Below are 14,791 nucleotides of genomic sequence, written 5' to 3' on the forward strand. Positions count from 1 at the left end.
CGTTTAAAAGATGGGATTATCCAATAATATTAAATCATTTTTCATCAAATTTAGTTTTAAATTATTCAATATTTGGACTTTCTTACGCATAGAGATCGTAGTGTAACAAATATAATTTTTATGGTTTATAAGGATTTCATATCATAATATACAATTTACAACATTTACATAATCTATAGAACAATACTATAAACATACATCAAAATCTAGTTGTATTGGGGTAGATAGGAAGGGGGGGGGGAGGGTAAAACTTTGAAACTAAGGCAGAAGAATAAATGTGTTATTTTAGAAGTGGATGGAAAATAATTACTTGAATTGTTTTTTCTTCTTGTAAGCAATTAATAATTGTTTTAATCAAGTTTTTAAACTGGCCAAAATTAAAATTTAAAAACCTATTTCCTGAAAATATTTACAATTCATAGCATTAGACCGAGACAACAACAAAAAGATTTAAATGGATACTAAGAAATTATTTCGTTTTGAATAAATCCGAGAAGACATTTATTAAATATATATTTATATTTACCCGTAAATACCGGAATCTATAAGATTTGTGCGGTTTCAGTGTTTTTTTTTTTGAACTAAAATATAATTTTCATTGATCAATCAGCGCTTTTAAAATTAATTTTGAGATTCTTGGTTTTGAAGATATTGAGAATACAAAGATTGGTCTGCTTGATCAACACCCACAGATGTGGAATGAGAATGATTTCCAAGGTACTAATGCAAGGAAAGTTAATTGCGGTCGCGTATACTCTGCGTACATATTGAGACCAATTCTCTCTGGGCGCAAATAGAATAGATGCATTCCTTCAGTATCCAAGGAGGTTAAAAACATTTAATTTTGATAATTTTGGAAATTCACATAATAGTTTTCTGTGACCAGATTATTTCATAAATTATTTTTGTGAAAATGGATTACATGTCAGGCTGTGACATCCGTCTTGTGTTTACTTTTTTCCGCCCAAAGATAGTACACTGCAGTATAAAAAAATTCGCACACCTCTAAAATAATTTTCCTTGCATTAGTACCTTGGATTATAAAATCAATCATAAAGAACAATCCTCCGAAAAAATTATTTTTAACACAACAAATGTATGGGATTTCAAGGAAAAACATAAAGATTTAATTTATAAGAAATGTTTAAGTTTCAAATTTTAATTGAAAAATATTCTAATGAATTTTTTAAAGTCCATTTACCTCCAAGAGAACATGTTAAATAAAACGAAAAATTGGTTATACCGCTGAATTTAGATTTGTTTGGCTTGTTAAAACTTATAACTTATAACTAGTCTCTATAATATGTACATTTTGGCATTTACTAGTTTACTATACGTACATGAATGTGCAATTTTCATACAAATGTACATTGCACATGTGTATAATTTGTGTATCTAAATACTAAAAATACATTTATTTTGAATTAAAATGTACATACACCTGTTTGAATGTACTAAAATGAGCACTAACATGTATTTGAAATGCATGTACATTGTACAACGTAAGTTTTGTAATGTACATGTACATAAAATGCTGGCGTTCTGTGTAGCCTTATAGAGTACAGAAATACCACGAACTAACAAGGAATAGTTCTTCTATAAACTCTCTCTAACCTAGAACCACTGTTTTAGATCTATGATAATGTTTATCATTAAGATCTCTAGGCGGAAGAGATAATCTTTGATCATGAACATCTCTAAGCAGCAGAGATCATGATTATCATTAAGATCTCTAGGCAACAGAGATCATGTTTATCAAGAAAATCTCCAGGCAGCAGAGATCATGATTATTATGAAGATCTCTAGGCGGCAGAGATAATGTTTCTCATTAATATCTCTAGGCGGAGGAGATAATGTTTATCATGAAGATCTCTAGGTGGCAGAGATAATGCTTCTCATTAAGATCTCTAGGCGGCAGAGATAATGTATATCATGAAGATCTCTAGGCGGCAGAGATAATGTCTCTAGGCGGCAGAGATAATGTATATCATGAAGATCTCTAGGCGGCAGAGATAATGCTTATCATGAAGATCTCTAGGCGGCAGAGATAACGCTTATCATGAAGATCTCTAGGCGGCAAAGATAATGCTTATCATGAACATTACTAGGTGTAGAGATCATGTTTATCATTAAGATCTCTATGCGGCAGAGATAATGTTTATCATAAAAATCTCTAGGCGGCAAAGATAAAGCTTATCATGAAGATCTCTAGGCGGCAGAGATAATGCTTATTATGAAGATCTCTAGGCGGCAGAGATAATGCTTATCATGAACATCTCTAGGCTGCAGAGATAATGTTTATCATTAAGATCTCTAGGCGGCAGAGATAATGTATATCATGAAGATCTCTAGTCGGCAAAGATAATGTTTATCATCAAGATCTCTAGGCGGCAGAGATAATGCTTATCATGAACATCTCTATGCAACAGAGATTATGTTTATCACCAAGATCTCTAGGCGGCAGAGACAATGTTTATCGTTAAAATCTCTAGGCGGCAGAGACAATACTTATCAAGAAAATCTCTAGGCGGCTGAGATAATGTTTATCATTAAAATCTCTAGGGGGCAGAGACAATACTTATCATGAAAGTCTCTAGGTGCCATAGATATTTCTTGTCATGAAGATCTCTAGGCGGCAGAGTTAATGCTTATCATTAACATCTCTAAGCGGCAGAGATAATGTTTACCATGAAGATCTCTAGGCGGCAGAGATATTGCTTATCATAAAGATCTCTAGGCGGCAGAGATAATGTTCATCATGAAGATCTCTAGGCGGCAGAGATAATGCTTCATGAAGATCTCTAGGCGGAAGTGTTAATGGTTATCATGAACATCTCTAGGCAACAGAGATAATGCTTATCATGAAGATCTCTAAGCGGCAAAGATAATGCTTATCATTAAGATCTAAAGGCGGCAGAGATAATGCTTATCATGAAGATCTCTAGGCTGCAGAGATCATGTTTATCATCAAGATCTCTAGGCGGCAGAGATTATGTATATCATGAAGATCTCTAGGCGGCAGAGATTATGTATATCATGAAGATCTCTAGGCGGCAGAGATTATGCTTATCATGAAAGTCTCTAGGCGCCAGAGATAATGCTTCATGAAGATCTCTAGGCAGCAAAGATACATGCTTATCATGAAGATTTCTAGGCGGCAGAGATAATGCTTATCATGAAGATCTCTTGGCTGAATAGATAATGTTTATCACGAAGATTGAGAGAATGAAGAGAAATTTTCTAAAAAAAATAAATTATTATTGTTTCAAGATTAAAAAACTAAATGCAGAGTTTCAAAGCTATATTTAAAACAATAATTGAAATGTTTTCATAATTTTATAAAAATCAATTTCAAATGGAAATAAATTTGTTAAATCATCATTTAATGAAAAGACAAAAAAGTAAAGATGTCCCTATACAAAATAGCAAATAAAATATTATTCCATCTATAATAAATTGTATTCTTTAATTAAGGATATAACTATAATAAGATGCACCAGATCTTAAGTTTAAATGAAAAATTTGAGAACATTTTTTTTTATTTTTCAAACTTATTCCGATTTAAAAAAAACAGTTCAAAAAGCACGAAGGAAAAAAATGTAAAAAATATTTTGAGTTTTGGCTTTTGTAAAATAATAAGAAAAAACAGCTTCTTATAATTATGCAAAAAAATAAAACCAGAAGAGCTAATATTCACAAAGTAGAACCAGTAATTTCGCGAAAAGTTTACCTTCTCCCTCTGTTTAGTTTGCAAAGGTTACAGCATATTCAGGGTCTGTAAACAATATTTTCAATACTCATTTTATTTGAAACCATGAGCTTTAAAGAAATTATGTTTATGAAAAATCTAATTTATTAAAATTTTCAAATATAAACTCACCTTTAATCAAGGAGATCGCCGTTAAGCTGAAAATCCTTCAGAGAGGTACTTGATAATATTACCTAAACAAGATAATATAAACTTGATAATATTACCTAAACAAGATAATATAAACAAGATAATATTACCTAAACAAGATAATATAAACAGGATAATATAAACTAGATAATATTACCTAAACAAGATAATATAAACTAGATAATATTACCTAAAGAAGATAATATAAACTTGTTTAGATAATATTATCTAAACAAAATAATATTATCTGAATAAGATAGTATTATTTTTTTTGAAAAGTTGCATACATTTAAAGACTGGATTAACTTTGAAGTGTCGTAATGGGCCTTTGATTTAATCCCTTTATCTCAATCATAATTTTTTTTGGCTTAGTCACAGAGCAATTGTTTTTAAAGTCTTATTTTGTAAAGAAAATATCAGAAAAATGGTAATTGATATTTGAGTGAAAGCTTGGAACCTTATACAGGGTGTCCCAATAAACATGGGAATTTAGTGACGAATTCGATATCGTCTTTTTAAATAATTCTTTGATTTAGTATAGTGAAACCTAATGAGAAAGCTGTAATCTGTAAGAGTTTCGTCTGCTATGTTCACATTTTGTTTGTTTATGTTTTGACTGCAACCGGTTGCACTTCGTAAAACAAGAAAATTTCTGTATATACAAAAAGAGTAAACTTGTCCGTCTTCACTGTTCAACTTGCGGAGACATTATAGACACATCTTTTACCCTTTTCATAAAATAAACTCTAGCTTTTGAAATTAGGTATTACAATGCTAATACATAACAAAGAAGATATCCAATTCGTCACTAAATTCCCATGTTTTTTGGGACACCCTGTAGGACCACTTTGTTTATTAATTGATAGAACTTACTGATTAGTATTGAGTAGATAGTTTCCATCTGTGGTGTATATCTATCCTCTAGAATACTCCGTATTGAATCCAGAAATGCTCCCTCCAACATCTAGACACAATATTTTAAATGTTTTAAAGTACAAGAGATAATACGGACGACGGAGACGTAATTTCAAATTATCCCCCCTTAATTTAAGTAAATGCTTCCTCTAATTGGAATTTATTTCCGGTTTAAATCTATACCCTTAGACGCCTTTATTGAGGGGAAAACGGTATTCGTGTGTTTTCTTTTTTCAATTTCTGTTTGAAAAATGAAGACATCTTTAACATCATTGTTTAGATAAAGTTCATAGGGTACTGTTGTGAACCGGTTTCAATTTTAAGTTTAAATTTCAAAATTACAAAACCCTTAAAGGTAAAAAATAAACTTTTTATAGGATTAAATTGTTAAGTCCCCAGCGGGAAACAAATATACAAGTCTATTTTAAGGGCAGTTTAAATTGCACCCCGCGACCGACTGGTTTCCCGACGCTGTTGCTTTGAATTAAAACAATGTTTCCTTAAAGGTGAATACGGTTACAAAGGGGTATACAATATGATATGAATACTGTTTTGTCTATCATTATACAGATTCAAACAATGTATTTACAAATTTCCTTTAACAGAAAACACAATCATGTCACTAGAAGGAGATACTTACGTACTGTCCCGATTTGCGGTATTTAGTTTTAAAACCGGAGTTTAAAGTCAACAAGCTTACCAAAATGAACTTGATACATAGTTTAGTTACTTTTCTGAAATGCCCCATCTGCTTCATTCCATTCGCATTTTTTAAGCATACTTAAAAAAACTGCGTGAGCCTATTCCAATTTATTACGTACTGTACTTTTATGTTTGAGAATTAGTCGAAATAAAGAGACTTTAAACGTAAATTAAGGTGATCTCTTATTTCAAAAGTAAACGGTACCCTTTAAATCTTTATCTGAGTAACGATAAGGAAGATATTGTCTTTATTCTATAACTATAAAAGTGTGAACTTTTAAAATTGACTTCTATGTCAATTCGGTAATCTGATTGTTTTACAGAGAGCACATATTTGATTTACGAAACAAAACCAAGAATATTTTTTTTTACTAAAATTTAAAGGACAAGGTTCAAATCGAAATCTGCTTAAACATATTGTCCTTTCAAATTTCTTCAATGATCCTTCTAACTATTCGATTAAATTAGTTAAATATTAAATCATTACCTGTAAATATTGAGGGGAAAATCCCTGTATTGATTTCAGCGATTTTCCGATGTCTGTGAATGACTTTTCTAATTTCTTCGGATCTTCCTAAATTATTACAGAATCATGATACAAATTTTCGGAATCACAATAGAAATGTTCGGAATCACGATACAAATTTTCGGAATCACAATAGAAATTTTCGGAATCACGATACAAATTTTCGGAATCACAATAGAAATTTTCGGAATCACAATAAAATTTTCGAAATCACAATACAAATTTTCGGAAGCACGATACAAATTTTCGGAATCACGATAGAAATTTTAGGAATCACGATACAAATTTTCGGAATCATGATACAAATTTTCGGATTCATGATACAAATTTTGTGAATAATGATACAAATTTCCGGAATCATGATACAAATTTTCGGAATAATGATACGAAACCGGAATCACGATACAAATTTCCGGATTCATGATACAAATTTTGTGAATAATGATACAAATTTCTGGAATAATGGCACAAATTTCCAGAATCATGATACAAATTTTCGGAATCATGTTACAATTTTCCAGAATCAAGATACAAATTTCCGGAATAATGATACAAATTTCTGGAATAATGATACAATTTAATATTCATTTTAAAGACGACATATCTTTTAATCAAAGACGACATACCTGAATATCTGCCATTGCTTCGTCTAGCCTGTCCATTGCTCTTTCAACCTCTTCCTAAAATAATGCCGTTTGTAACAGCAATTTAAAGGAACTGTCGACATACAGTGTTATACAGGCAATTATATAAACACAATAAAGACAACTTTCAATTTCAATTTTGATGTTTATCAGGCTTTTATACAGGATGTCCTAAAAAACATGGAAATTCAGTGACAAATTCGATATCGTCTTTGTTATGAATTAGAATTGTAATACCTTATTTCAAAACCCGTAATATTATTATGTCTGCTAGAATTTCTCAGTAGGTATTACTATACTAAATCAAAGAATTATTTAAAAAGACGATATTGAATTCGTCACTGAATTCCCATGGTTATTGGGACACCCTGTACAGTATATACACATAAGCATGCAACCATAAAGAAGCTGTGGAAAAAAGCTTCTCTTTGATTACTTGTAAACTTTTAATTTAAAAAAACCTTGTAAACAATCAAAAACTCAATAAAAAGTCGTCTTCATTATACTGGTATAATCGCCATTAATACCGATATCCACCATTCAAAAGTGCCCAGCTCAGATTTTTTACATTTGCAAAAAAACATTCCAAAATGAGTTTCGGTCACTGAAATATACTATCATTTTTAATGTATGTTTTGTGTATTTTGAAGGAATTACTACTCAGTATCATGCTAGATAAAATTTTAAAAAGATGTAATTTTTTAATATTACTAACGTTGACATCAAAGAGATTAGTTGGAGGACTATTTTTGTATTTCATCATTTTTTTAGTTTTTAAATGTAAAATATTTTCATATCACAATAATAGATTAGTTTTTTTTTATTAATATTTGACCTGAAACGCTTCATCATTATTTCGGTCTCTTTCTGTGTTGAGGTGTTCATATTTTGGGAATAGGTTTAGCAGACTTGGATTTTCTGCTAGTAATCTAAATAGTATTATTATTATTTCTGTTATCATTTTGATATAATCTCTTTTCTTAACAAAGCTTATTTTCATCCTTCTTACATTTGTTCTATGTATTGATAATTTTCTTATTATTAACATCATTAACATTATTATAATCATTTAATATGATATTCTAATTTTACATTAAAATTAGTCTCATTATGCATTATAATATTATTATAGTTATTTTTGGTATTTATATTATACTAAAATTATTACTTGTTAAGAATAAGATTTCCAGTTTTCTTCAGTTCCCTGTTAATTCCCCTCCATGAGCTTCTGAGAAGATATCTGAAGAAAAAATTCAAAAATTTCGTGAAAAACATCCTTTTTGTTAAAAAATTTCAAAAACTGAAAAAATGAATAATACCTGAAGAATCGTCTAGCTACCAAACGAAATAAGGTTTTTTCTTTTAAATTAAAAAAAGAGAAAGCATAACTGTTAAGTTTTAATTTGAAAAAAATAAACATTTTGAAAAATGACATTTTACCATTTAGCTAAAGTAAATTTATTTTTTATTTCTTCTGAAAACTATTTCTTAGAAAAGCGTTAAATTCCTAATTTAAAAGCTTACAATTCAGCCAGGAGGAATGATAGTTTTCTACCTGTGTGCTCAGTTAGCTGTACTTTACACTTACAACTGTTTACTAATATAGAATCAACTTATTATAAACAAATATGCAGTACGCTCTCGGTATGTATATGGCCTTTGAAATTGGTGAAGGATTAGGGTACATCATCACTCTATACACTATAACCTCGTTGAATTCAGCATGTCTTGGGTGTACAAACAAAATGACAGGAGTTACGAGGACACAAAGCGTGACAGTAAATCAAAAAAAAACTTTAAAAATTTGTTGCAGAACTTGATTTCACCTTTGACGTTTTTTGAGACCAAATATTGGAATATCCTCCTCCGCTTCTTCGGGTTCAGGAGCCTTGATTATTAAATTTATTATAAAACAAGAAATATGTAGGCTAAAAAACTTTTTTTCAACATTTTTATTCATTTTGTTTAAAAATTTGTTTGCAATTTTTTCTCAAATATTTTTTTCACATTAATTAAAATTCTGCCTACAGTTCCTTTAAATCATAAACTTTAAAGTTAAATTACCTTTTGTGGACACAAACTGCAGCCCATCACAGATACATCAGCCTCTCTCCAGACAATTTTCTAAATATGAAAATATGTTTAAATATAATATTTACTTTGTTTACTCGTGCAGTAAAATATAATCTTTACTCTGTTTACTCGTGAAAAAAAATCTAATCTAATATTTACTCTGTTTACTCGTGAAGTAAAATCTAATATTTACTCTGTTTACTCGTGAAGTAAAATCTAATATTTACTCTGGTTACTCGTGAAGTAAAATATAATATACTAGCCTTAGAGAGCGCTTCGCGCCCATCTTCTAAATTAATCGTGAACATGTTCTCTTTGTGTACATCGTAAAACAAAACAAAAATAATTCGCAGATTTTCACAAAAATTTCGTGGATTTTCAAAATTTTCAAAAATTTAATCAAGATCGAATTTTGAAGGAGACAAATATTTGAAATTTTTATCGTTTATAAACCTTCCCTGTTGTCACGGGATGTCCCACAAAAAATTTGGGCCCGATCGGTTCAGCCGTTCTGACGTTTATTGGATACAATCAAACAAATAGACAACCAGACAGACAAGCCAAATTTATATACAGATACTCTGGTTACTCGTGAAGTAAAATATAATATTTACTCTGTTTACTCGTGAAGTAAAATCTAATATTTACTCATGAAGTAAAATCTAATATTTACTCTGTTTACTCGTGAAGTAAAATCTAATATTTACTCTGTTTACTCATGAAGTAAAATCTAATATTTACTCTGTTTACTCGTGAAGTAAAATCTAATATTTACTCTGGTTACTTGTGATGCAAAATCTAATATTTACTCTGGTTACTCGTGAAGTAGAATCTAATATTTATTCTGTTTACTCATGCAGTAAAATATAATATTTACTCTGTTTACTTGTGAAGTAAAATCTAATATTTACTCTGGTTACTCCGTACTCGTGAAGTAAAGTCTAGTGTTCTAGAGAGGACGGTTTGTCTTGTCAGCACTCAGCATAAACTGAACACACCTCCACTTTTCATCATGAAGACATATCTCAGCATATACTGAACACACCTCCACTTTTCATCATGAACACATATCTCAGCATACACTGAACACACCTCCACTTTTCATCATGAACACATATCTCAGCATAAACTGAACACACCTCTACTTTTCATCATGAACACATATCTCAGGCTCTCAGCATATACTGAACACACCTCCACTTGTCATCATAAACACATAACTCAGCATACACTGAACACACCTCCACTTGTCATCATGAACACTCGTCTTATTCATCTTTTCATCTTTTGTTTTAATTCTTCTTTTTTTATATTTTTATAATTTTGCTTAATTTTGCTGCAGATGAATGAATAATTTTAATTATCTCAATGATAAAAGATTATGTTTAAAATAAAAATATTTGGCACCTTTGATAAAAATTCTCAAATCCATCCTTGCGCCAGTCATAAAATTTTCTTTGGCACAATTTTAAAAAGTATTGGGATTTTTTTTATAATTTTAAAACTCATTCAGATTTTTGCTTTTTTAGTGTAAACCAAATGATTAAAATCATTAAATGTAGGCCAGAGATGTTTTTGTCAAAATAATTGGTATCAAAATATCTGTCTTGAAACCGTTAAGTTTGAAAAATTCCTTTGAAAATAAATTAAATTAAAAGCAAAAAAACGTTTATTTGCGGAAAAATATTTGTCAGAATATAAAAAAATTAAGTTGTTTAGCCTTTCTAAACATGGAAGGTTTGTAACGGTTCAATACGTCATCTTTTGGTACATATGTTTTTTAACCCTATCCCTGCTGGGGTACTTGAAAACCAGGATATGCTGGGGGGGGTCAATTTCCCCCCCCCCTCTAAATCCCATGTTTTATGTCCAAATATGAAAAATGATACATCATTAGAAAGCTCTTGTGCTCTACTTTTAGAATCTACAAAAAATTTGCAAATTTGCAAAAATTGAAGTTTTACTCGCAAAATCCAGTTATATAATAAAAATGTTTGCAAAAGAAAATTTGTCCAAAAAATGAAAAATTATACATTTTTGAAAAGCCCTTGACCATGCCATTTCAAATATGCAAAAATTTTTGCAAAATTTTAAATAACCTGATTTTTAATCAAGAAAAACTAAAAATGCGCAAATTTCCTTTGACAGGTTGGTTGCAAAAAATTTACAATTTTTTTTCGCAATCGTTTTCTTATGTCATAGGCTTTCCAAAAAGCTAAATTTTATCAAAATCTGACAAGTGAAAGTGGGTCAAAACAAAGATTTAGTTTGTTACAGGCAAAAGCAGTCATTCAGGCAGTGTGCTTGAGGACTCAGGCAGTTAGTATTAAAGCCCGGTTTTAGGCCTAAAGGGAGGGCTTTGGGTATGTAAGAAAAGTCAGAAAATTTCAACAGCCTCAGACCAATACTTTTTGAGTTATGTAAAAAAAACTACAGGGGGGGGGGTCAAATTGACCCCCCCCCCCAAGCAGGAATAGGTTTAAAAAAATTGACCTTCTATTACAACTGCAGTTTTTTAAATTATTAATTGATTGCAAAATGAGTTTTGATTTTTTCAACTTTTGTGATTACAAATGTTGCTTCTTATTTGTTACTGTATGTTATTCTGGTGATTACAAATGTTGCTTCTTATTTGTTACTATATGCTATTTTGGTGATTACAAATATTGCTTTTTATTTGTTACTATATGTTATTTTGGTGATTACAAATATTGTTTCTTTATGTTACTATATGTTATTTTGGTTATTACAAATATTGCTTCTTATTTGTTACCTTATGTCATTTTGGTGGTGCACAAAGGATTTGACGTTTTAGATAAAATAGTTTCACCCTTATTTAAATCTTAATTTTGTCATGTTTCGTGTGACCGTCAATGAGTTTAATCATAACCACTTATAAATAGTTTTATTTTCAAATACTCACTTAAGCACGATATTCAAACCCTCGTAGCTAGTTGAGTATAGTTGAGAACTGAATCGGATATTTGAAGACCGGATTTAAGACAAGTTTAATGTTAAAAACTACTTTATGAAGATAGCATCTATAATTGCAACAAGAAAACAGTATTATAACGATTGTCGTCTTCAAACAGACATAAAAAATGTTTTTTTTTACGAAATTATTTTCTTTTTTATATTTATTTCTATTGTAAGCTAATATACAGGGGTACCTACACAGAATAAGATTTTAGTTACGATTGTACAAAATTTGTATTGTCCGTTTGTTCATATTAATGATTTTCTTCAACTGTAAACTTATTTTACTCCTTGTCAAATTATAAAATAACCCATTAAAATATTCAAGGCAGAATACCTAATCTAACCTTGGGATCTATAGTTTTAAAAAGTGTAATGTCGTCTTTACAGATTTATCCTTTGCGGGTTACCCTTACCCTGTATATCTTATATATATATATATATATATAAAGTACTAATCTCTGCTTATTTGTTTACATGACCGATCATAACTCAGGAACCCTTAACCGATTTGCCTCAAATTTGGTATGGAAAACTCTCTAGAACAATGGGAATGTTCTAAGCTAGGTTTAAAAGTTCTTAGTTGAATAGTTTGACTCTTATAAAGATAATGTTCCAGGCAAGGCTGGGTTCCCAAGGTAGTATTCCAGGCAAGGCTGGGTTTCCAAGGTAGTATTCCAGGCAAGGCTGGGTTCCCAAGGTAGTATTCCAGCCAAGGCTGCGTACCCTAGCCAGTATTCCAGGTAAGGCTGGGTTCCCAAGCTAGTATTCCAGGCAAGCTGGGTTCCCAAGCTAGTATGTAAATAAAGTAGTGATCTCAGTTGTCCGTCTGGGTGTTTGTTTGTCTGTCTTATCATAACTCAAGAACAAATTGATCGAGTTGTATTACAGCTGTTGGTAATAATTGGTAAGTTCAGTTGACTATAACTATATCTACGTAAACGAATTTATTTTAACGTCCGTAATTGAATCATACTATGACTATTCGTGTGCAGTCTGGCCAGAGTCCAGGCACGTTCCCTTTAAAAATCAAAACCGATCTTATATTGTCTCTTAGCTTTCTTGTTAAGCGGAATAATGCTCTGTTTTTATAACAATACAAAACAAAAGTTTCCTAGAACCGTATTTTACATTATATTTATGAATTATTAGAATCACTAATTAATTGTCTATTCTAAAAAAAAATTACCAAAAATTCTTTTTTATTACACTATTAGCTGAAGGGCCCGGCGTTGCCCGTGGAAAAAAATTGAAAAAAAAAAATTTGAATTACGCAACATAAATATATGCGAATGTCTTGTTTTATTATATATATTGAATTCCTAATATTTGCATGCAATACTGAACCAGGACTTTAAACCTATCACAAATGGGGGGGGGAGGGGGATTTCCACTCTCCCAGTGTTTTTTTTTCTAAATAACTTAAACACGGCTTATATTAGACCGCTCAAACCTATTAACTTTTTAAACCTCAAAGTACTGTGAACAAATTGTTTGCTTCTTTTTAATGCCATAGGGACAGGGTAGGGTGGGGGATTGTCAAACGGCGGGTCGGTGTTTAAAAAATCAGAATTGCTCTAAAATGCGAAAATTTTGCATTTTTTTGCGGAACAGATTGAAGCGAAATTTCGCATTTTTTCGTGAAACAGATTGAAGCGAAATTTCGTATCGTTTTCGAATTTTTTTCGCAAAAAAATGCGAAATTTCGCATAGAGTTTCAAAAATGTGAACAAAAATGTTTGCATTATTTGCGAAACGGTTCGTTCGCTGCAAACCCTAGTCACAGCCATAGAGAATAGAATATATATTAGAGTGGAATTTATGAATTTGTTCACTCCCTTTCAGCCTGAAAGGGAGTTGAAAGTGTACAAATCATATGTAAATGTTCACAAATTATATGCAGTAGAGTACATTAATACTGTATGTTCCCTTGACTATCCATTTCAATTTCGAATTTTTTAAAGCTGTTAGATAAACTTTATAAAATGAATTAGGTGAAAACAAACATCATTTGATTCATAGTTATAACGGAAAATCATCGTTTTTAAAGTGAAAGGCATAGAGTCTATGTAAAATGATCATTGGTCAATTATTAAACCAGCCTATTTCATAATTTGGTTTTCTTTTAATATTAATTTTAGATTTTTTATAAAATCATGGTCCAGGGCCCAAAAGGTTATATAGCGCAAATATGTGAAGTACACCTGCAGTATGGAAACAGTACAAAAAATGGCCGTTTTACACTTTTTTCTAGTTAATTCCACTCTAATATATATTCTATTCTCTTTGGAAACAACATTCATTGTAAAGGAATCAGCTAATTATACCGCACAGAGGGTGTAATATCTCTAACTGTTATTTGTCGTTAAATGTTATTTATATCTATTTTTAGTAGTGAAAATCTATATTTTTTAAACCTAATCGTTTTCAATTGTGGTTGTTCTTCAAATGACTTTTGGATTTTTACTGAAGGGAAAATACAGGAATTATCATAACTAAAGTACAATAGTTTTAACATTGTTGATCAGAATCAGTTATCAAGGGAACCATTGTACATCGTGCATTGCTATCTTTGCATAGTGCCGGTCACTTGAAATTACTCTTACAGCTTCTTTAAGCTTTTTTTATTTACCTTATGTCAGGCTTTGTTGGTACTCTTGGTGTTAAGTCTTAGTATTGATGTATGGCTCTAATCGTCCTCTTTTATCCCTGATGTATCTGATGCTTGATTTAGTTTCACCATTTTACATCTTCAAATATAAATTATTAAATTATCAAACTCATTTCTTTAACTTTTGATTTGGGTTTTGTAGAACGTAATTTTATAAAAAAATATTTAAAACTGTTTCTAGAAAGATACTGAATTTTTGCCACAAACTCAAATTTTCTAATCCATTTATCTCTGCGGCCGGAAGGTGTAACCCTTTAATATTTCAAACTTTTATTATTTGATTTAACAAAATTCATAGTTTTAAATATCTAAGGTCTATGACATATAGGGATTAGAAAATCAGAGTTTGTGGCAAAGACTTAAATCTTTTCTTGTTCCCTGAACAT

At 30.6% G+C, this 14,791-nt stretch overlaps 1 protein-coding gene across 2 annotated transcripts; it reads right to left on the reverse strand.

Moving 5' to 3' along the window:
* Positions 1 to 1,961: 1,961 nt before the first annotated feature.
* LOC111704818 (neuroglobin) lies at positions 1,962 to 14,480 on the reverse strand. 2 transcript variants are annotated; one of them, XM_023477170.1, is made up of 11 exons: positions 14,367 to 14,480; positions 8,750 to 8,809; positions 8,512 to 8,573; positions 7,854 to 7,925; positions 7,521 to 7,614; positions 6,668 to 6,721; positions 6,003 to 6,089; positions 4,772 to 4,862; positions 3,881 to 3,942; positions 3,731 to 3,775; positions 1,962 to 3,240 (listed from the first exon to the last, which is right to left on the reverse strand). In XM_023477170.1, exons 2-9 carry the CDS (start codon positions 8,774 to 8,776, stop codon positions 3,902 to 3,904), a joined length of 528 nt encoding a protein of 175 aa, XP_023332938.1. In that variant the 5' UTR covers positions 8,777 to 8,809; positions 14,367 to 14,480; the 3' UTR covers positions 1,962 to 3,240; positions 3,731 to 3,775; positions 3,881 to 3,901. The 2 variants fall into 2 exon arrangements, with proteins under 2 accessions (XP_023332938.1, XP_023332939.1); XM_023477171.1 differs by lacking the exon at positions 14,367 to 14,480 and adding an exon at positions 11,682 to 11,727.
* Between the last annotated feature and the right edge of the window lie 311 nt (positions 14,481 to 14,791).

This window comes from Eurytemora carolleeae, unplaced genomic scaffold (assembly GCF_000591075.1).
Source record: "Eurytemora carolleeae unplaced genomic scaffold, Eaff_2.0 scaffold632, whole genome shotgun sequence".
NCBI classification, from domain to species: Eukaryota; Metazoa; Arthropoda; class Copepoda; order Calanoida; family Temoridae; genus Eurytemora; species Eurytemora carolleeae.

Coding starts and splice junctions, on each gene's coding strand:
- LOC111704818 (XM_023477170.1), bottom strand. CDS start 8,776: ATGGGCTGCAGTTTGTGTCCACAAAAG. Junction 7,615..7,853: donor GGAAATCTTATTCTTAACAA/GTAATAATTTTA, acceptor AATACTATTTAG/ATTACTAGCAGAAAATCCAA. Junction 3,943..4,771: donor TATCTACTCAATACTAATCA/GTAAGTTCTATC, acceptor TATCTTGTTTAG/GTAATATTATCAAGTACCTC.